A 21,803-nucleotide genomic window follows, 5' to 3' on the forward strand; every position below is an offset into this window, starting at 1 on the left:
GATCTAGTGAAGAAATCACCTTACTCCCGATCCAGGTTGAGATCCATCGAGCTAGTGAAGCCCGGTTATGTAGGAGCCACCATCTCCCATCCACGTTTTTAAAACAAACGTAGATGTTTACCAGTTAGAAGCAGGGAGTCCCAACCCAAAGAGGCCTGAAAACAAACTACAGACTACAACCCCATAAGTCTGTTAATTTTAAATATGCACATACTTATAGATACTTCTGTGACAATGTATGTTGTTCTGCTGCTTCATGTACAACCAATCAAATCCCTACCTCAACGGCTGCTTTACATTTACACCAAAACTGTGTAACTCTTTATCAATAAATAAATAAAGCGCTCCACGTACCCAGGGTAACCACTTGCCGGAATCCCACTGGTGATTACCACTTCTATCGCTGACCAGGCTGCACCTTTGTGTTTTGCTTTCTTTCCCATTAGGTATTTCCTGCACTGTCCATTCTCATTCCTGTTTTGTGTTCTTACTTCCTCCATCATGATTAGAGACATGAGGTGCTGCAGTGCCTTATTAGCCTTCCTCATTTTCTCGCCATGCTTCATGAGAAGCATTTCCCCTGCTATTTCCTGCAAGCCTTGAGAACTTTCTCACAGTCCTTGGTGGGTTGGCCACGCCTGTTACGGATCATGCCCACAATTATTTGGCAGAGCTGCACATTGCTGGAGCTCTGCAGCTTTTTCGGGCTGTTCCCACCACAGCCACCACAAAGTCTAAACTTAGAATAAAAGTCTAACTTTACTACAAGTAAAGTTAAATTTTTGGTCTAAGTTTAGACTTAGTTTAGACTAAGTTTAGACTTTAGTCTAAACTTAGACCAAAATCTAAACTAGACCAAAAGTCTAACTTTACTACGAGTAAAATTACACTTTTAGACTAAGTTTAGACTTTTAGTCTAAACTTAGACCAAAATCTAAACGAGACCGAAAGTCTAACTTTACTACAAGTAAAGTTACACTTTTAGTCTAAGTTTAGACTTTTGGTCTAAGTTTACCTTTGAGAATCGGGCCCTCCGTGTTTAACTCATGGGTGTTGATTTTTTGTACAGTATGAGACATGGTGTGCCTGCCTCTCGTACGTATTTTGTGTGTCTGTGCCTCCCAGATTTGACTCTTCTGTATTTTGTGACAGATTCCACCTTTGCCCTCTGTGTATGTTGTGAGAGGCTATGAGTTATAATTTTGTAAGTGAGTGTTGTGTGTGAGGTCTTTTGTTTGCACCACTAGAGTTTGTCTCCTGCTTATGTGTTAGTGTTGTGAGAGGCTGTCTGTCTGTATCATATGTGTGCACCTTGTGTGTTTTACGTGTTGAGAGTGCACGTCTACACTTCCTGGGTGGTATTTGTGTGTGGGTTGTGGAAGTTAGTTAGTGTACTTTCCCTGGGCGTGGCTGAGATGCATAGGTCGAAAGGTTGTTCAAATGCTATGTACTTTGAATTCCTGTGTTTGACTCTTGAAGGGATGGTGTGTATTATGGGAGGTAGTGAGCGAGCTTTTCAAGGGCTCTGCTCATATGCATGTGCTTAAAGTATGCAGAGCCAAAAATTGCATACATTATGTCAGCATTTTGTCATAGATGCTTCCCATTTACCATGGGGGCTTCTTAAATCAAAAAGTACCTCCGTAAGGCAAGTCGCAGTATGTTTCCAAGGGTGCACCTATGTTAGTGATGACCTCTCTTACACCAAGAATTATCTCCAGTATCTCAGCACTGGCAATTTTCCTTGGGTTCCCCTACATGCCAAGAATTACTTATGCTATGCCATAGCCTGCCTTCGCTATTTGTAACACCCCCAAACCATATGTTCTTAGTTCCATTCCCAAAAACCTAGAATTACCTCTAGTATGCTAAAGCCATCAGTGCACTAGCAATTAAAAAAAACACACAAAGCCATACACAAGCTTCACTCCGCTTAATGCTGCATTAGAAAAGTTTGCACTTCTGTTGTCCCTGCAATCATTATGTTGCTGGTCAATGAAGCTTGTTAAAGCATGAAATAGTGAACTCAGGATAACATGGTTTAAATTTGGGTTTATATGCAAATTCAACTGTGACTTTATTGGAAATGGACTGAACCATTTTGTGAAGCATAAAAACATAGCTTCCAAAATACAGCATCCAGGTGATCTCATGTCTTGCATAACTCCTTCAGGTAGTCCTGGACCCAGAGTTATGAACATCTGGCGCCATTCAATGCAGCAAGACAACATTCTGTTCTGTGCCAAATGGAGAGAGCAGGAATGTGTCATATTTCATAATAAACTATTTACTGCTGCGTCTCTGCGCTGGCGCACTTGTGGCTGCCAAGCGCCAACAAAGGCACTCTGGCATGGTAGAATGGTGCCTGTGCTACAGGTAGATTGTTTTGTGCAGGAGTGGGTACCATCCTTCACAAAACAATCTTCTGATGCATTTTCCTCTTTCTATGTGTGCTGCACATTGCAGAATATGTAGAAAGATAAACTTATCTCTCCTTGTTACGCCTAACCTGGGAAGACATAGCATTTTGAGGCATTCCTGGGTTTAATGATCTTAGTAAATCTGGGAATGCACTAAAAACCATGAGTGGGTGCATGGGAACACCCAGGCTCCACCCGTGGAACGCCGTTTCAACTCAGAGTAACTTATGGCAGAGACTTGCGCTGCCTTGCGTTACCACAGATTTACTATGCCATGCAGAAGGAGGCAAGGTGGCTCTGCATGGAGTACTAAATCCGACTTAAAGGGCTGAGCTGTCATGCAGCATCTTTCATGACACAAGTGCAACACAAACCCTTGATAAATCTGGGCCCTAGTTTTTACCGAGCAGCAGTTTACATGTTGGGATTTTCGATCCTTACTTACCATATTATATTTTTTTGTAAACTAAATGTCCTAGAATGCAACATTATGGTGCCTGAAAAGTCAGGGCGGGATGAAGGTGTCACACAAGAAAATTAGCCAGTTTGAAACTAAGGTATTTGTTTGTATTTGTTCTTCAAAGCAATCATTGATATGTTTGTTACATGGGTTTAGGTTGAAAGAAACGATGCAAACAATTATATTTTTGTCATCATCACAATTAATTCACACAGAAATGACCTCTCAGGTGTGGGACATAGCGCATCCTACAATCTCTGCCTCTCATGGGTCATTCTGTATAGGTCACAGCTGGCCATATCGGAAGGGCACGAGGAAATATCCATGATGACACTTAGTTTCCAGAACAAACACTGGTGTGCTTTCAAGTACCATACCTGTATCACTCATGTGATATAAGCATGCAGCAGGTGTGGCACCATGAGATTCACAAGAGTTGTCCTGTAAAAGTGGAGCTCTCATCTAAAATATTGCTCTGGCCCAAGCCACAATAGTCCGCTGAAGTTGGTGCCCGGGTACCTCCCCCTATTACCAGAGCTTATCTCCTCCTACTCCCGCAAATGCTACAGTGCTGCTGATGACAAGCCAATTTTAGTCAAACTTGAGCACACTTCTGATCTTGACATAGCATTTGTTCAATGCTTCTTAGCTGTGGACAACTGGATGCTAAACAAATCACCCTAAGCTAAAGAAATCAAAACTGAAATATTAGTCTTTGGTAAACGGACCACATTCCACCCATTTATCATCTGACCTAAAGAGCAGAACTCATCTCCTAACCCAACACCACCAAGTATGGAACCTAAGTGAATTAAGTTACAAGGAGATCCTGTTTTATGATTTGATGCCTATCTCAATGTTTCCCTTATTGGGCCTTTTCTGAAAGGGTATAAATAAGATTAACCTAGTACTCTCCACCTAGTTCACACCAACGCTGTATCCAATGAAGCATCGCTCCACGTGATTCAGAAACGAAAGGGAACCAGGAGCACTGCTCATAGGAAACAATGCAATTGCTGCAGCGGGATAAGCTGTGCACCGTGCAGATCGTTGGTGCAAACTCAAGTACAAGCTGCATTCAAGTGGATGAACTTTTTGTCCTGGGCTGAGGTTTAACATCAACAGATCAGTGATACAGTGAAGCATATTAGGCTTCACAATAATGACAGACAGTAGAAGATTTGCAAAACCTAAAGGTTTATTTTCAGATCATCAAAGTTACAGATTCAAATCATCGATTCCCAAGACTATCGTCCATTTTGTGTGTGGTGGTACCTGTCTACGAAGTGCTTCTCTCATGCACTTTGTAACTTGAGAGCTGTTGTATGCTTTCAGGGAGGTTGTGTGTTTGTAGGGCGAGGACCCTGCTTGCTGTGAGTAGTTGTATGCCTGCCAAGAGTGACCCTTGCACTCTAAGAAGTTGTATTTTTCAAATCAAATCAAATCAAATCATTAACATTTATAAAGCGCGCTACTCACCCGTGCGGGTCTCAAGGCGCTAGGGGAAAGAGGGGGTTACTGCTGCTCGAAAAGCCAGGTCTTTAGGAGTCTCCGGAAAGCGGAGTGGTCCTGGGTGGTCCTGAGGCTGGTGGGGAGGGAGTTCCAGGTCCTGGCCGCCAGGAAGGAGAAAGATCTCCCACCCGCCGTGGAGCGGCGGATGCGAGGGACGGAAGCGAGTGCGAGGCCAGAGGAACGGAGGAGGTGGGTGGGGACGTAGAAGCTGAGGCGTCGGTTGAGGTATTCCGGTCCCTTGTCGTGGAGGGCTTTGTGTGCGTGGGTGAGAAGTCGAAAGGTAATCCTTTTGCTGACTGGGAGCCAATGCAGGTGTCTCAGGTGTGCGGAGATGTGGCTGTTGCGGGGTACGTCGAGGATGAGGCGGGCCGAGGCGTTTTGAATGCGTTGCAGGCGATTTTGGAGTTTGGCTGTGGTCCCAGCGTAGAGGGTGTTGCCGTAGTCCAGGCGGCTCGTGACGAGGGCGTGGGTCACGGTTTTTCTAGTGTCGGCGGGGATCCAGCAGAAGATCTTGCGGAGCATGCGTAGGGTGAGGAAGCAGGCGGAGGACACGGCGTTGACTTGCTTGGTCATGGTGAGAAGAGGGTCCAAGATGAAGCCGAGGTTGCGGGCGTGGTCTGCGGGGGCCGGTGCGGTGCCGAGGGCCGTGGGCCACCAGGAGTCGTCCCAGGCGGACGGGGTGTTGCCGAGGATGAGGACTTCCGTTTTTTCAGAGTTCAGCTTTAGGCGGCTGAGCCTCATCCAATCTGTGACGTCCTTCATACCCTCTTGTAGGTTGGTCTTGGCGCTGGCGGGGTCCTTGGTGAGGGAGAGTATAAGTTGGGTGTCGTCGGCGTAGGAAGTGATGATGATGTCGTGCTTGCGTACGATGTTGGCGAGGGGGCTCATGTAGACATTGAAGAGTGTCGGGCTGAGTGATGAGCCTTGGGGTACGCCGCAGATGATCTCGGTGGGTACTGAGCGAAACGGAGGGAGGTAAACTCTTTGGGAACGGTTTGAGAGGAAGGAGGCGATCCAGTCCAGGGCCTGGCCTTGGATCCCGGTGGAGCGGAGGTGGGTGATTAGGGTGCGGTGACAGACGGTGTCGAAGGCAGCCGAAAGGTCGAGGAGAATGAGGGCGACTGTTTCACCGTTGTCCATCAGGGTTCTGATGTCGTCTGTGACTGAGATGAGGGCGGTTTCCGTGCTGTGGTTGGTTCGGAATCCGGTTTGTGAAGGGTCGAGCAGGTTGTTGTTTTCCAGGAAGGTGGTCAGCTGTTTGTTGACGGTCTTCTCTATTACCTTGGCTGGGAAAGGCAGGGGAGAGATGGGGCGGAAGTTTTTCAGGTCGCTCGGGTCAGCCGTAGGTTTCTTTAGTAGGGCGTTGACTTCGGTGTGTTTCCAGCATTCGGGGAAGGTAGCAGAAGAAAAAGAAGAGTTGATGACGGCCTGGAGGTGCGGGGCGATGATGTCGTCGGCTTTGTTAAAGATGAAGTGAGGGCAGGGGTCCGAAGGGGCGCCGGAGTGGATAGAGTTCATGGTGGATTTGGTTTCTTCAGTGTTGATGTGGGTCCAGTTGTTGAGGGTGATGGTCGGGGGTGCGGGTTCGGTGGTGTTTGGTTGGGTCTGGTGTCCGAAGCTGTAGTGGAGGTCGCTGATCTTGCGGTGGAAGAAGGTGGCGAGGGATTCGCACAAATCCTGTGAGGGCGTGACGGCGTTGGCGTTGGGGTTGGAGAACTCCTTGACGATGCTGAAGAGTTCTCTGCTGTTGTGGCTGTTTTTGTCCAGTCTGTCGGTGAAAAAGTTCCTTTTAGCAGCGCGGATCAGGTGGTGGTGTTCGCGGGTAGCGTTCTTGAGGGCGGTCATGTTGTCAGCAGTGTGGTCCTTGCGCCAGGCCTTCTCGAGAGCGCGACAAGTTTTCTTTGATTCTTTGAGGGTGTCAGAGAACCAGAGAGGTTTTTTGGTGTTGGTCTGTCGATGCGTGCGTTTGAGGGGAGCAAGGTTGTCTGCGCAGTTGGAGATCCCATTTGTGATAAAGGGGCCAGTGTGTGCTGTGGGTGGTTGTTTACTTTCAAGGAGAGGCTCACATGTTTTCCTATAATTTGTTCTACACGGAATTCCCTTGGTGTGTTGTGAGACTGTGTGTTTGCAGGGAATGTTGTGAGTGGTTGTGTTTTCTGTAGGGAAAGGCCCATAATGTGTTGTGGGAGGATGTTCCCTGTGTGTAGTTAGAGGTTGTATGCTTGCAAGGAGTGGCCCACCCATTTGTTGTGAGTGTTCGTGGGTTTCCATGGAGAGGCTATCCTTTAATTTGATATGTGTTTCTAATGAATGTTGTTGGTATGCTGTTGGACGTTATGTGTTTGCAGAGAATGGTGTTGTAAGTGGTTGCTTTCTTGGAGGGAGTGGCCCCTGTGTGTTGTGAGAGGTTGTGTGGTTGCAAGGAGTGGCCTGTGTGTGCATGAGTTGTGTGTTTACAAGGCGTTGCTCTGGGTGTGAGTGGCTGTGTGCTTACAGGAAGAATATGGTCCCCAGGTGTGAGAGTTTGTGCATTTAAAGGAGTGGTCTCTGTATATTGTGAGCCTGGGGTGTAGACGGAAAAATAAAATACCCACCACTTTGAACCATATAAAAAATGGCATTAAGTAGAGGAGGCAAGCAAAACTTGCAATTATTTGGGGCCTTGATTTATTCTAAAGCTCTGAAAATTACTCCCTTCCCTCCATCCTTCTGTCAGTCTTTCATCCTTCCTCCATTCTCTCTATTGTTTTTGCTCACATGTTTCCATCTTTCATTTCTTCCTGAAGTTTTTTTTACATCCGTCATCCTTCTTTTGTTTTTTCCTATCCTCCTTTCTCTACATGTTTGTATCTTTCATTTTTTATCCACCCACCCTTCCTTTTTTACCATGAATTCATACACTCTTCCTTCTCCTAACCACCCATGCATCCTTATCTCTTTCATCTTCCTTCTTCTTTTCCATCCGTCATTCCATTATTGCTTCCCTGCTCATCCACTCTTCTCTGCACCAATCTCTACATTCATTCTTTTCCCATTACCTCCTTCTCTCCATCCATCTACCCTTCCATCTCTAGCCATCCATCTCTGCAACAAACCATCAATTACTCCATCCTCCTCTACATCTTTTTCTCTATTCCCTCCCCCCACCATATCTCCCTTCCTTGGTGTTTATGAGCTTCTGGGCAAAGTCAAAGGGACCATAAACACCAATTTAAATGTTACATAGCACACAGAACTTCCATCTGGCACCCCAACCCCCTGAAGATGCTAAAATGGGGGGCTCAGGAAGCCCAGTTGTGAGTAGATATGTGTCTGCAAAGAGTATGCCCGTGTGTGCAGTCCCGGCTTCCTGACCTCTAAAAGGGTGGGTGCGGCACACAGGGGGATATATTTCATAATTAAAAAACGTACCTTCTCTGTTGATGCCACGCCGCTCCTCTGTCCCTCGTTGCTCCAAACTCCAGTCACGGGCTCCCAGCCTGCCTTGCGGACAATCCTCACAATGCTCAAAGCAGCGTGAGGATTGGCTGGAAGCGCACAGCCGGCCTCCCCAGGCAGACTGGCAGTCTGTGCAGGCTCTCTCCAGCCCGGCAACACAGTGCCGGCTGGAGAGAGCCTACTACGCATGTGTGTTTGGCCAGCCCGAGACGGCCGGCCAAACACACATGCGCTTTGAGGGGAGTGCTCTGTGCACTCCCCTCAAGTGCTCGTCACCCCCAATGGCCCGCCACTTTTCAAGAAAACCATAATAAACACAGTTTAATATAGTTTTCTTGAAAAGGTTTTGCAGCTGCTGGCGGGGGGGGGGGTGGCACTCTTCCGCCGTAATGGAGGCGCTGCCGCTGGTGTTGTGTGTTACAGTGCAAACAGGGAGGGGGGTACCTTGCATATTGTTGGTGGTGTGTGCGTGCAGGGAGTGGAATGAATATTGTCTGTGGTGTGTGCTTCCATGAGATGGAGTGAATATCGTCAGGGGTTTTTGTCTGCAGGCAGTGGGGTGCCCTGAAAGTTGTAAGTGGTGAGTGCTTGCAGGGAGTGGAGTGAATGTTGTTGATGGTGCGTGCTTGACAGGGACGTAGCTTGGTCAGCAAGAGGACAGGGGGTTTAAATTTTCCGACAACCATGCGGGCATAGGATGTTAATCATTATATGAGAAGGGGTGCGTAATGGGTACATAAGGGTCAGTGGAAAGAGGAAGGAGTGCAGATTGTGAGAGGTACTTAAACATAGTATTTTGTAAAATAACCATGTTTTAAGACCTTCAAAATAGAAAGGATAGTGTGTGTGTGATTTTGTACAAGTGAGTAAAACGCCCATGTAAAATCCGACAGAAACATCACCGTACCGGACTTAAAACTCCTGCATCCAACGATGTATTAAATAAAATATTTATTAAAGGAGTGTAACGCCCCAAACACCCCCTCCTGAAGCCACGCCCCTAGTGCTCGCATGGGGTGGACTAGATATTGCCAATAGTGTGTGCACTCAGGGAGTGGAGCCCTGAATGTGTCAGTAGTGTGTGCTTGCAGGGAGTTGCCTTTCTGGCTGAGCCCACACCCCGCCTTCCTGTGCCTGTGGTTCGCTGCGTCATGGAGGGCAGGTGGGAGGGTCACATGCTACCACCGCCTCTTAAGGGGAAGTTTAGGGCGAGGAAGAGAGGCGGATACTTGAGGCAGGGAGGTGCAGAGTTTAGCTCACATTGAGCTAGAAGAGGAGCCTAGTTCGCAGTCTGAACCAGAGGAGAGGCCTGATTGCAAGAGAGGTACGAGGACAGAGTGGGGAGAAGTGTGGAGCCGAGTCCAACTTTTCGGCAGATTCCTGGGTAGAGAGAGGTGGGGGGGATACAAGTGGGTTAACGGGTGGGGACTGGAAGGGATAGACGCTGGTAAAAGGGGAGCCCCTCCGTCAGAGGAAAGGCCGGACTGAGGGGAAGAGAGGGTGGAATTTAGGGAGAGCCACCCCCAATCCACTCTCACGAGAAAACATATGAGAGGTGGTTTAAGGGGGCACTTGGCTGGGGCCGGGGTGTGACATTCGAGCCTGTGAAAGAGGGGAAGTGGCCTGGAGCACAGGAAGGGGAGACAGGTTGACGCCTCACGAGGAAGAGACTAGGCTCTAAAAACAGGTGAGTGGGTGAGGCGCAGGCGAGAAAACATTGATGGCGACGAACTGTAGAGCGCATCCGAGGAGAGAGGGGTGTGTGGAGAGCAGGGACCGAACAGTTCCGAAGAGAAAATATCGTTTTTGGGGCGGGGGGGCAAGAGGCGCCTAGGGAGGCAGGGTGTGATACAGGGAGCAAAGGGGCAGCGCTTGGTGTAATTGAGAAGCCAGACGTTTATTGAAACAGATGTTGCTTAATTTGGGGGGAGGCCGGGCGGGAGTTTTAAGGACATGTGAGCTGGGGGAGTGTTAAGGGGACCTGAGGGACGGGGAGAAGGGTTGACGTATTTTGGGATCTGGCGGCGTAAAGGGGAGGAGATGCCTTCGGTAAGGGAGGAGAGTACTTCTTGCCTTCAGGGCACCCGCTCTTAAGCCCCAGCCTGCCGTGTTGTGCTTATTTTATGGACGGTATTTTTATTACAGGGGCGAAAGAAGGACCGAAAATGGCCGTTTCCGGGGGCATGAAGTGCGTCAAATACTTGGTGTTCATCTTTAACTTCTTGTTTTGGGTGAGTTTCAATTGTATTCTGTCAAGTGGTGTGTCGAAAGGTATTGCATGGAACTATAGGGTGCCAGTCTCTATGCAGATGCGAAGGGGGGACGTCCATGTATATGACTATAAGGTTGTACTCTGTATGAGCCGGGACAGCTCCTCTCTTCCACCCCCCCCCCCTGCAAAATTTCTGATTAAGACTACATTTTCGCGACTTTTTTTTTTTTTCCCTTCGGTTTCAAGTAGGCATGGGCTCTTTGGCCACAGTGCAGTAAAATCCAGTTCTATTTCATGATGTCCAAAATGAATCTGAGATTTGTCTATAATAAATTGACGGGTTACTTGGTCGCACGAACTCCACCCCTAATCGCAAACCAACTGGGATTTTCCGTGCGAAGGGAAAGTGTCCCGGAAAGAGGCCCACGCCTGATTAAGCATTCTTGTGTGTTTTGGGACGGGTTTGGAATAGCGAAGCCTCTCACCTTTGGAGTGAGTCAGCCCGACTCCAACACAGAGCAGGTGATTTCCTGTTCAGAAATCATCCCTGGGCGTTCTCACTTCCGGGACTTTGCACAATTTTTGGGCCTGAGGAAAACGTGTCCATTTTCTTCTTCCGTCTCCGCCCCTTCGAAACTGACAATTTCAGGATTGATGTCATTTTTTTTGGAATTGAAAATGTTCACATCCAACCTTCCCATTGCAGGAACACGGGTTTGCCAACGCCATTTCTCAACCTTCTTTCGTCATGGTGGGTGCAAGTTGTTGTCAAATATTTCCTTTCAATTTTTGCCCACGAAGAATAGCAGAATACTATAGAAAGTATTATAAAATAAAAACATATATACACTTTCTATAGTATTCTGCTTTTCGCCTGGCAAAGTGGTAACATAAAGAAAAGCACACTTCCCTCCCCCGCCTCCTTCCCCTTTCACCGTGGTGGAAAAAATTAAAAGGATGTAGTCTTGGGGGTAGACTGGTCCTATCGGAGTAAATGTAAACTAAACATGTTGCAGGGTTGTGGAATTTAATACAAAATATCTGCTTGACCATGAGACCGGTTGCTTCACAAACGTACTTATCCTGTAAAAAAAAAAAATCTACTTGTTCCTTTGGCACCATATAGTGCTGGAACAATGTCAGCAGTCTCATTATGTAAGAGCTCTGATTATGGCCTCTCTGATTATGCCAGGGCTAATACTATGGTAGGGCTTGCATATTAGCAGTTTTCTTATTTTTTGCGAAATTTCTGCAGATCTACATACTGGGGCTGGAGGAAGCAATAGTTCCAGGGTTGGAATGAGTTTGAGTCTGTGCAAACCTACTAACTTGCTTGTTTGAAAGGATTTTCACCAGATATTCTCTAATACTTTACTATTCTGAGAAAGTTTGCAAATTCTGCACAAATGCAAAGACCTATATGATGGCTGCACTTCTGTGACTTTTTTTTTGTTGTAAAGAATTGGGCCCCTAATAAGGTCTGACAGGAACCAACACCGTTTTGTTTATTTTTTAATAAAAAAGTATTTCTCTCTAGTCATGTTATCAACTGGTTTTACTGTGAGTGATAGCATTCTAGTCTTCCACAAGGAACATATTGGCACACAAAGCAGTTTTGTTCACTGCCAGGAACTACTGTGGTAATACGTGCTTTTCTTTGGGGGGGGGGGGGGGGGGGGCTATTTGACAATGTTCATTACAATGGTGAGGGCCTGGCAGCTTCCATAAAATAACAGTTTTACAACAGCCATGTCAAAGCAAGACATTCATTGACAAAACAAAGACTGACCACCAATGTCAGATCGGTTGGCTTTGCCAATGCTTGTTTTTGTTTCCCATAATCTTGTTGATATTGGATACACTGATTCTTCCATTGTGAATCTTTTTGGAAATTCTAGCATCCATCAACTCATTTTCCTAAATGATACTTCAAAGAAAGGGTACCTAAAATTTGCATTCATTTAGACAAGCATTTTTTTTTTCATACTTGCATATTTTTTTCCTGAAACATCTTATTTTGAAAGCAAAGAATCCTCAATCTATCTTGTATAAGATTCTGCAAAAGTGCATCTAATCGGAGAGCATTATACATATCCTCATATTAACATTTTATAAATAGATGCTTTTTTTGGAATCACTGTCAGTAGTGCAGTTTGAGCTTACAACATTTATTTAGAGCTCTTACCTAATAACAAAGGCTTTGCATTAATGAATCATAAGTAAAAGTTCAACCAGCATTTACATATGGGCACAGATATTACCTCAACTGCAAACAGTTCTCTTGCCTATAAACTGGCAGCCAAAGCTTGTGCTGCAGGGCTACAGTATACTTGTCCCAAGGGCAAGGTAAACATGAAAACTTGTTGTCCTCGACACCAAACAATATGTCTTGGGTGCCCGGCTATAGGAATTCCAAACCCCTTTGTTGGAACAAGCAATGACTGTCATTAGGTCTGTTTACAGCGAACCTTTTGTCACGATCTTTTAAAACGTTATTTTTGAGGTGTTGCTGGACACTGGCATTTATTTTATTTATTTGCATTTCCCATAGTACCTTTAGACAGGACTACAGCCCGAACCACTGGATGAAATTACACCAAATGTGGCATTGATATTTATATATGTGTGTGTGTGTGTGTATATATGTGTGTGTGTGTGTGTGTGTATATATATATATATATATATATATATACACATGGGGGGGGTCTTGTTACCCCACAAATTACAGCCTTCATGACATCTTTCACAACCTCATTGATAACATGTAATATTTACAGTAAACTAACGAGAAAACTGCATGGCTGGGACACAAGTTTTAGTTACTTTGGGGCACAAATTATAGTTACTTGAGATGAGTATTACAGGTGAATTTATATGTTCAAAAATGTAAGCCCAACATAAACCTCCCTGTAACCTTTGTGTGTGTGTGTGTATATATAATCTCCCAAAGGTTAAAGTAACAGGTGACATTTTAGCGACTAATGTTTTGAATTGAAACCCACTGAAATTCAGCACTTATAGTTAGCTTTGCTAACTAACTTGCGCCCTGCTATGCACTACTTATTACCTCGCATGACATCACTCAGGACATTTGACCTCACTGATAACATTGACCTCATCTGGGTTTTGTTTTCCTGCATGTTTCTGTATAAATTACTATGGCATTACACATGCTATAATTCACATTCACAATCAACCACAGACATATGGGATTGAGTACATTGTTCAGAGACGGTCAAAATAGTGATGCCAATTCAAAAACTAGTCCCTACCATGGACTGCTTTTATCTGTATTAAACCCCTTGTGCACACTGAACCTACAATAAGAAAATAAAGTTAATATCAGTAAGGAACTCCATACTGTTAAGTATGGAGAGTTCTCTCTATACCACACCGTTTCAAATGATGAAACGCTCATGAGAAATACACCAGTGTATGCAAAATAATTTATTAATAACAGTGTACACTCTATGCAACAGTCACACAATCCCCTGCGTTGACTCTGTTGGGGCTGTACTTCCTGTTTGGCTTTCGCAACCCACTTGCAAGATTGTATATTTAGAATTGTTTATTATGGTGGACTAGCCTCTCCTGTCGCACCTCTCTTGGATGTGCATAGCATGGCGTGTAGTTGGGTGTGTGGAGAGAAGCTGGTCTCTCTGCTGAGACCTCACTTGCATGACCGGTGTACATAGTATCCTCTAAGGACCCTGCTTGCTAGCACCCCTCTCTGATAATGGATGTGTATAGTAGGGTGTGGGAAGACTATACTTGCAACTCTTACAAAGCCAATGGATGTAAATATTACACTCTGACAAACACCATCTCCACTGCTACTCTTTCCTACAGTAGCAAGTGTGCATACTACAGTCTATTCAAAGATCATCCACTCTTCTACACTTCATGATCCCTCAGAAGTCTTGCGAGATCCTAGCTTTTTTTGGAAAATATGTAGCTCTTTTTACTTCATTCCCACAACTCCTTGAATTTTTCACATTAAACAGTAATGGTTGCCATTTTATTTCTAACATTCCACAGTCGCAACAAGCATTTTCAATGCAATGGGTCTCGTATTTGCTCAAGTTAGAGTTATTAGCGCTGTAAAGAAGAAAAATGCAGCGCGATCCACTATGTAAAATGCAGCGCAATCGTGCTGCGTGGAAAATAACAGATAAAGTAGTTTGGACACCAGGCTGAAAACATCTAGCCTCGTAAGTGTGTGTGGTGTGTTTTTTTTTTCTTTTCTTTTTTTCTTCAGTAGTTTACCGGTACCGTGTAGATGGGCTGAACACTGGAAAAGGCATGACGTATGCATGCCTTTCACAAATAAAAGCATGCAGATTTTAAAAGGCAAGCCCACGAACCAATGTAAGTGACTGACAAGACATGGGCCTGGTTTGAAACCCAAAGAGCGATTACAGAATGGACGGTGCGCTTTGCGCTCGCCCATAAAAAGCAGTATCTGTGGACCAAGATCTAGCTTCATGACTAATTTTGTGTAATTTCTTTTAGCACTTTTTGCTGTAGCCTGGTCTAAGGGTATGGAACATGCATCTATGTTTTGGGACCCCTGCTTTTTTTTTTTTTCTTCTTCCCCCTCAAGGGGAGGGGGGAAGTTTGGGGCAACTTGTGGGATCACACAAACTTTCCACAATGGAGCGGAGGTGGAAAAACGTGTGGGGTGTTTTTATTTAAAAAAAAAAAAAAAAATTACGATTCTTCAAACTGGGCCGATAGCTATTAACAAACCAAAAAACACTGTCTATGGAAAAGCAAACGTAACTGCCTTTTTGTGACTTGCAGTAGGTAATTGTGTATATGTATGCGTATATAGTGTTTGATGCATGTGGAGTTGCAGATACACATGCTTTGCATAAGTCTGCCATCTATTGTTGGGCTCTAAGTGTTACAAGTTGTTTTTCTTCGCAGGTTTGAGTCACAAGATCGAGTGACTCTCTCCTTTCCGTGATAGTGCACATGGACATTGAGTCCTTGTTTGTTTTCTTTCCGTCGTTGGGTTTGGATGTGTTTCCACTCGCTCTGGTAGCTCTCGGTTAGGTACTATCTGAACTTCTCTCTTTTCTATAAATGTTGGTATGGTTCTCGATCGGGTTATCCGATCGTAATCGTTGGGGTCGATAACACGCCCCATTAGGACAACCTCGCCATTCGTGGGCCTAATTAATCGCGTGGTAGTCTAACAATGTTAGGCTGATGGCACAGACTCTGTTTTGCTTTTGCCCTATGTCTCATGGCAAATTTCCTTACACCGATCAGCACTCAGAGTACCATCTGTCTCTCTCCAGATCAGAGAAGAGAACTGTGATGTTTGTCTATATTTTCGTTTGAAGAAGACTTTTAGGGATAGAAGAGCATGTCGATTGGAGATGGCATCCAATATGTTGGAAAAAACTCAATTATCTTCAGAGAAGAACACGCACAAGAGGAATTGGCACATCATGCACCCGCTTCCATCGCAGACTCTGAAATCTCAATCCGAATCAATGTCAACAGCCAATCAATCCCCCTGGCGCAGCACATGGTCAGACCCGAAAAATGCGGTTGGATGGCCAACCCTCCGGTTCGGTGCAGAAACAAAAGGCTAAAGTGCATTCGGTACCGACCAAACAGCTTGCCACACCTGTTTCGGGGTAGAGCTGAAAATCAGACTTCCACCTCAGAGCTGACATTTTCAGACCAACTCAAAACATACAGTTTCCAGACTTTCGGAGCTGAATCCTCTGGGTGGAAAATATGCTCCAGTTACTGAGGAGTCTTCTGAAATAAGGCCCATATTGTAAGTAATGGACACTAAACAGCGAAAAATCCATATACTTAAGGACACGGGAAGAAACGTAGTCTCTCCTCCTCCAACAATCAAAAGGAAATTTACTTTACAAGAAACTTTAGAAACTGGACCTCCACCTGCTAAAATATTGAAACCAAAGGAGAAATCAAATGCACCACAACAGCCTTCACCACCACATTCTCCTTTTACTTCCTGCTACTCCTCCACCTACACAATTTTCTCCACAATCCCCATGTCAATACATGGGGATGATTTATATGATACTCAACAGGATATAGATCCATGAGACTTATATAATACAGATCCCATCCCTCCTAATGATCCTGATTTATACCCTGCAAGACCATCTTCTGAAGATAACACTGCTTGCAATCAGGTTTAAGGTACAATTACATACATATCCCATTGAGGATGATTATTTTATTTATTTTTTTGATTTGGATAAGGCGTATCCGTGCCTCCCTATGCTCCCAGGCATGCTTAAACATGCAGAAGACATTTTCAAGGAACAGGTAAAATCTAGAATTATTACACCAAGGGTGGATAAGTATGAACCTGCACCCTCTGATCAGGTTTTTATTAGAGCTCAATTACCGCCTGTCTCTATAGTCGTCAGTGCTGAAAGAAATAGCCAATCTACAGGGAATGCCCCTCCTCCGGACAAAGTAGTAAATGTGATGCAGCCTGAAAGAGTAGCAACTCAAGCTGCTAACCATTGGAAAATTACAAACTCTCAAGCAATTTTGGCAAGATACAATAGAGCTCATTGGGAGCAAATGGAAGATTTATTACAGTACTTTCCACCAGAAAAGGGCACAACAGACAGTAGCGGAAGGTTAGGCCTATTCCAATAGTCAAATCAGATCTGTATAAATGCAGCATATACAGCAGCAAGAGGTATCGACACTAGTGTCCTCATTAGAAGGCACACATGGCTAAGGGCTTCAGGGTTTAAGCCAGAAATACAACTGGCATTGTTGACTATGCCTTTTGATAAGCAACACCTATTTGGGCCAGAGGTTAATACCACAATAGAAAAGCTGAAAAAAGACTGATACAGCTAAAGCTATGGGTGCCCTTTACACTACACCTGCTTGGGGAAACTTTTTGCAGACCGCAGATTAGGGGTAGTTTCAAACCATCATCCTCAGCCATCCACATCCCAACAGAAACAAGGGCCACTTTTTTATAACCGGACTCCTTCAGTGGCTCTTAGAGAGGGAATAATTATAGAGGGAAACGTAAATCAACCACCCCAAGAGGTTCTTACACCTCAGCCAAACAGTGACTGTTTACAGACCCCCCCCCCCCCCCCCCCCACACACACAAACACAGCATACATTTCCTGTGGGAAGAAGATTGGACATTTTTTACCCACAATGGCACATTACTACAGATCAATGGGTTCTATCAATTATCCAACATGGCTATTGTCTAGAACTTCTCTTCTCCCCCAAACATTCTCCCTCACTCGCACAAACTTACTCTGGAACATCGCAATTTATTAAAACGGGTACAATCGCTACTACTAAAAGGTGCCATAGAGATGGTACCTATATCCCAACAAGGGTTGGTAGTGTATTCACTATACTTCCTCATACCAGAAAAAGATGGTACTCTGACCAATCTTAGATCTCAGACCCCTCAATTAGTACATTATCAGAACAATTTCACGTGGTCACTATACAAGCCATCATTCTCCTGCTACAGCAACAAGATTATATGACCGCATTAGATCTAAAAGATGCTTATTTCCACATTCCCGTTCATCCATCACATCGCAAATTTCTAAGATTTGTTATAGCAGGAAAATGCTACCAATTCAAATTACTACCCTTTGGGGTAACGGCACCAAGTAGATTCACCAAATGCCTTGCTGTAGTTGCAGCATTCCTCCGAAGACAACACATACATGTCTTTCCATATCTGGATGACTGGTTCATAAAAGCCAGTACAAGTCAAACCTGTGGACACCCTACGCAACGTAGGATTCACAATCATTTATCAAGTCACACCTGCAGCTAGCCCAAATACAGTATCTAGGAGCAATTCTGGACATTCATTCAGCATTAGCATACCGAAACCCAGTGAGAATTCAAGCTTTTTACAATCTTCTATCTCAACTGCAATACAACCGCACTTACACAGTGAAGTTGATCATGAAACTATTGGGAATGATGGTATAGTGAATAGCAATAGTACCCAATGTACACCTACACATGAGACCACTACATCAGTGTCTTTCACAACAATGGTCTCAGACACTGGGACATCGGGATCTAGTGTTATTGGACCATCAGACTTATCACTCTCTTCAATGGTGGAATCACACCAACTTGTTAAAAGGGAGGCCCTTTTAGGACCCTGTGCCACAGACCATTGTCACAACAGATGCATCAATGATCGGTTGAGGAGCCCATCTCAACAACCTCACCATACAGGGGGAACGGGATTCAATTCAACAATCTTATTACATAGACAATTTGGAATTATTAGCAGTGTTCCTAGTACTCCAAGCTTTTCAAACACAAATTACACACAAGGCCGAGTTGATAATACATAGTGGTCATGTAGACTGTCCTTATCTGCAAAAAACGGGAGGGGGGGAGGAAGGGAGGGGGAAAAGGAACACTCTTCCTAGTTGTCCCTTTTAGCACAGACAATTTGGAAATGGGCAATTCACAATTACATTCAACTACTAGTAAATTATATCCCAGGGATACACGGATACACAACCAACCAGCGGACCTCTTATGCACGACGCAGCCACCAGTACACGAAAAGGAGATTCACCCACAAGTGATCCCACAATAATTCCAAATGTGGGGAACCCCAGATATAGACCTATTCGCTAAAAGCGAAAACACAAAATGCTTAAACTTTGCATCCAGGTACCCACACCCTCAATCCAAGGGCAATGCTGTATGGATCAATTGGTCAGGGATAGTTGCTTATGCTTTTCCACCTCTCACTAATTCCATTTCTGGTCAACAAGGTTGTTACACCTCCCTCACTGATACTCCGAGCCCCCACGTGGGCGCGTCAACACTGGTACACAGCACTGTTGGCTCTGTCTGTAGTACCACATCGCAAACTACCAAACAGACCTGATCTATTGACCCAGAACAAAGGTCAAATCAGGCATCCCAATTCCAGTATGCTCATCCTGGCTATTTGGCTCCTGAGGTCCTAGAATTTGGCTATTTACAGCTTCCATCTGAATGTATGAATATTCTAAAGGAAGCACGCAAACCTACAACTAGGCAGTGTTATGCAGCTAAAGGAAAATGTTTTGTATGTTACGGTCAGCCCAAAAACATTACCCACTTAAAGCATTGGTACAGGATATTGTCTGTTTGCTTCACTTACAAAAAGCAAATCTTGCATATTCTTCTATTAAAATCCATTTAACAGCAATACCTGCTTACCTCCAAAACAGGCAGCATACTTCTCTGTTTAGGATTACTGTTATAAAAGCTTTAATGGAAGACCTTAAAAGAATTATTCCATCTACAACTCCTGCCTGGAATCTTAACTTTGTACTCACAAGACTTACGGATCCACCATTTGAACCCATGCATTCTTGCCCTCCGGTTTGTCATGGAAGGTTGCTTTCTTAGTAGCAATTACTTCCTTAAGAGTTAGTGAATTTCAAGCATTCTCTTTAGAAGAACCTTTCTTTCAAATTCACAAATATAAAATGGTCCTTAGGGCAAACCCAGCATTCATACCAGAAGTAGTTTCACAATTTCATAGGTCAGTGGAATTGCCAGTCTTCTTTCCACAGTCAGATAGATGTTAAAAGGGCATTCTTAGGAAATGTACCAATGGCAGATAGATGTAAAGCACACCTTCACTCAACGCTACTGTGTGGATGTCTTAACTCGCCAACAAGCAACTGTGGGAAAACAATGTAACAAAGGACTCTATGACCATGTGCACTATCACTGAGAGGAGTCGCTGAATCTCGTGACTCAAAAACCTTCTTAAAAGAAAAACAACTTGTAACACTCCGAGCCCAACACTAGATGGTCGACTTATGCAAAGCATGTGAATCTGCAGCACTACATGCAGTACTGGGTAAGTAACATTTTCCATATATTGTGTGTGTGTGTGTGTATAAATTACCTACTTGCGGTTGCCAGTAGGTAGTTTTAGTTAGGACATTGTATCCATTGGCAAAGCAGTTTTTGTTTTGTCTAACTTTAGTGCTGTTTGCCGAATCCTCACAATTTTTAAAACTAGTTTGCCACTTATTACAGCTGCTGTGTAGAAAGTTTCAGGATGATATGTCAAGTGGGGAGGGGAGGGGGGGGGGGGGAGGAGGGTGGAGGGGATCTCAAGATGAGTTTTCCCAGTGCTGTGTCCCAAGGAGACTTTGAATACAACTACAGCCCGAACTTGCAAAAGAAAGGACACCAAATTCGGCTGAAAGGAAGATTATTGCCCAGACAGATTATTATTTATATATATATATATATATATATATATATATATATATAATAATTTTTTTTTTCTTGTGGGTGATTTGGTGTAAATGTAAGTAGCTTGTGAGAAATCCTCCATGGATCTGCTGCCCTTCCTCTTCCCCTTCTACTTATACAGGAACCCTGAGGGTAACACGTAGCCTCCAGCCTCCCCCTTCGTAGGGTGGGGTGCACGGTCCCCCCCCCCCCCCTTCCGGGCTGGTTACAGCCCCGGGGACACTATCTCTGGCCTATTTAGGCCATCTCTGCCCAGCTGAATTTGTTGCAAGTGCTTCTGTAGTGTTTTTCTTATGTTACACATTTCCCCTGCCCCTCTCCCCTCTACTTTCCTTGGTGGAGCTTTTAGGAAGAATCTGTTTGGTTGTCTGTGGTAGAGAATTGTTGTTCAGCAGTCATGTAACATGAGTGTAGAAATATTCTACCCTTGTTGAGGGTGTCTAGTGTGTTACATGCATGGACAGGTTGCCAATGAAATCCTCTTTTTGTAGAGCTAAGTTGTTGGCTTTCCATTGCACAATCTTTGAAGCTTTATTTTCCAGCTTGGACATACTGGCCTGATGTTTGCATTTATTTTTATCTGAATGTCTCATGTGTGGGTGTGATGAAGGAGCTGCTCATTTGTTTACACCCTCCCACCATCACCAAGCACTGATTCTTTTGGGAAAGGTATTGTTAGAGAGAATCTCCCTTCCCAGTGCTACCATTGCCCAGTGGATCCCTGCTTGGGACTCTCACATGACTGCAGTCCCCAAACAGGGATCCATTGCTTTTTTTTTAATTGGCCATTGTGACAGTTACAGATGAAAGTTGGCACAAATGGCTGTCTTTCCCCACTTCCCCCACCCCCTTACTTATTTTCAATATTTCAGTCTCACCAAACACCACTACACTGATGAACTCTTCATGAACTGGTCTCCTTTGTGGCTTCACAATTTAAATCCAATATTAAAGAGCACTCCCGGGCTTCAAGAAAACTATTAACATGACAAACTTGTTTCAGCTACATCGCCTTTCTCAATGCCAGTTAAGTTCAGACAAGGAAAAAAACATGTTTTTAAAAGTTTCATGTTGCACTCTCATTGGAGATTCATTTTCAGAAAATCTAAGACTGACCTATCAGTGTCAATATCTTGCATATTTCTTATCACCGCCAGCTCTGAAATCTTTAGACCACAATAGTCCCCAAATACAGTGCTTTTCTGTTAGTACATTGTTGCCCACAAACATGTTGATATTAATACACGCAGTATAATATTGGCAAGATTACAACTGGCTCAATTTCCCAAGGGAGCCCTTTTCTCTATAAATCTTTTTTCTGCGCCCACGTTCAGCCTTCAATTGCCATATCTTCAGTGCAGTCTCCGCATGTGAGTGGTTCGTGACCCTTACCAAGCACTTTAAAAATGTTGACAACGTGTCAGCGGAAATTCCACTTCTCTCCCAGGCTAATTTTCAAAATGTCTCC

At 44.5% G+C, this 21,803-nt stretch overlaps 1 protein-coding gene across 2 annotated transcripts in view; it reads left to right on the plus strand.

Moving 5' to 3' along the window:
* The first annotated feature begins 9,016 nt into the window (after positions 1–9,016).
* Positions 9,017–21,803, plus strand: part of CD63 (CD63 molecule) — a 65,752-nt gene continuing 52,965 nt past the window's right edge. Inside the window, exons 1-2 of one of the 2 annotated variants that reach the window (XM_069230626.1) lie at positions 9,017–9,154; positions 9,976–10,061. In XM_069230626.1, coding sequence (XP_069086727.1) covers positions 9,996–10,061 — 66 coding nt within the window. In that variant the 5' untranslated portion in view covers positions 9,017–9,154; positions 9,976–9,995. Of the gene's footprint in view, positions 9,155–9,244; positions 9,518–9,975; positions 10,062–21,803 lie in introns of those variants that run through there. The other variant, XM_069230627.1, reaches the window with a different exon arrangement.

Source organism: Pleurodeles waltl, chromosome 4_2, assembly GCF_031143425.1.
Source record: "Pleurodeles waltl isolate 20211129_DDA chromosome 4_2, aPleWal1.hap1.20221129, whole genome shotgun sequence".
Classification (NCBI taxonomy): domain Eukaryota; kingdom Metazoa; phylum Chordata; class Amphibia; order Caudata; family Salamandridae; genus Pleurodeles; species Pleurodeles waltl.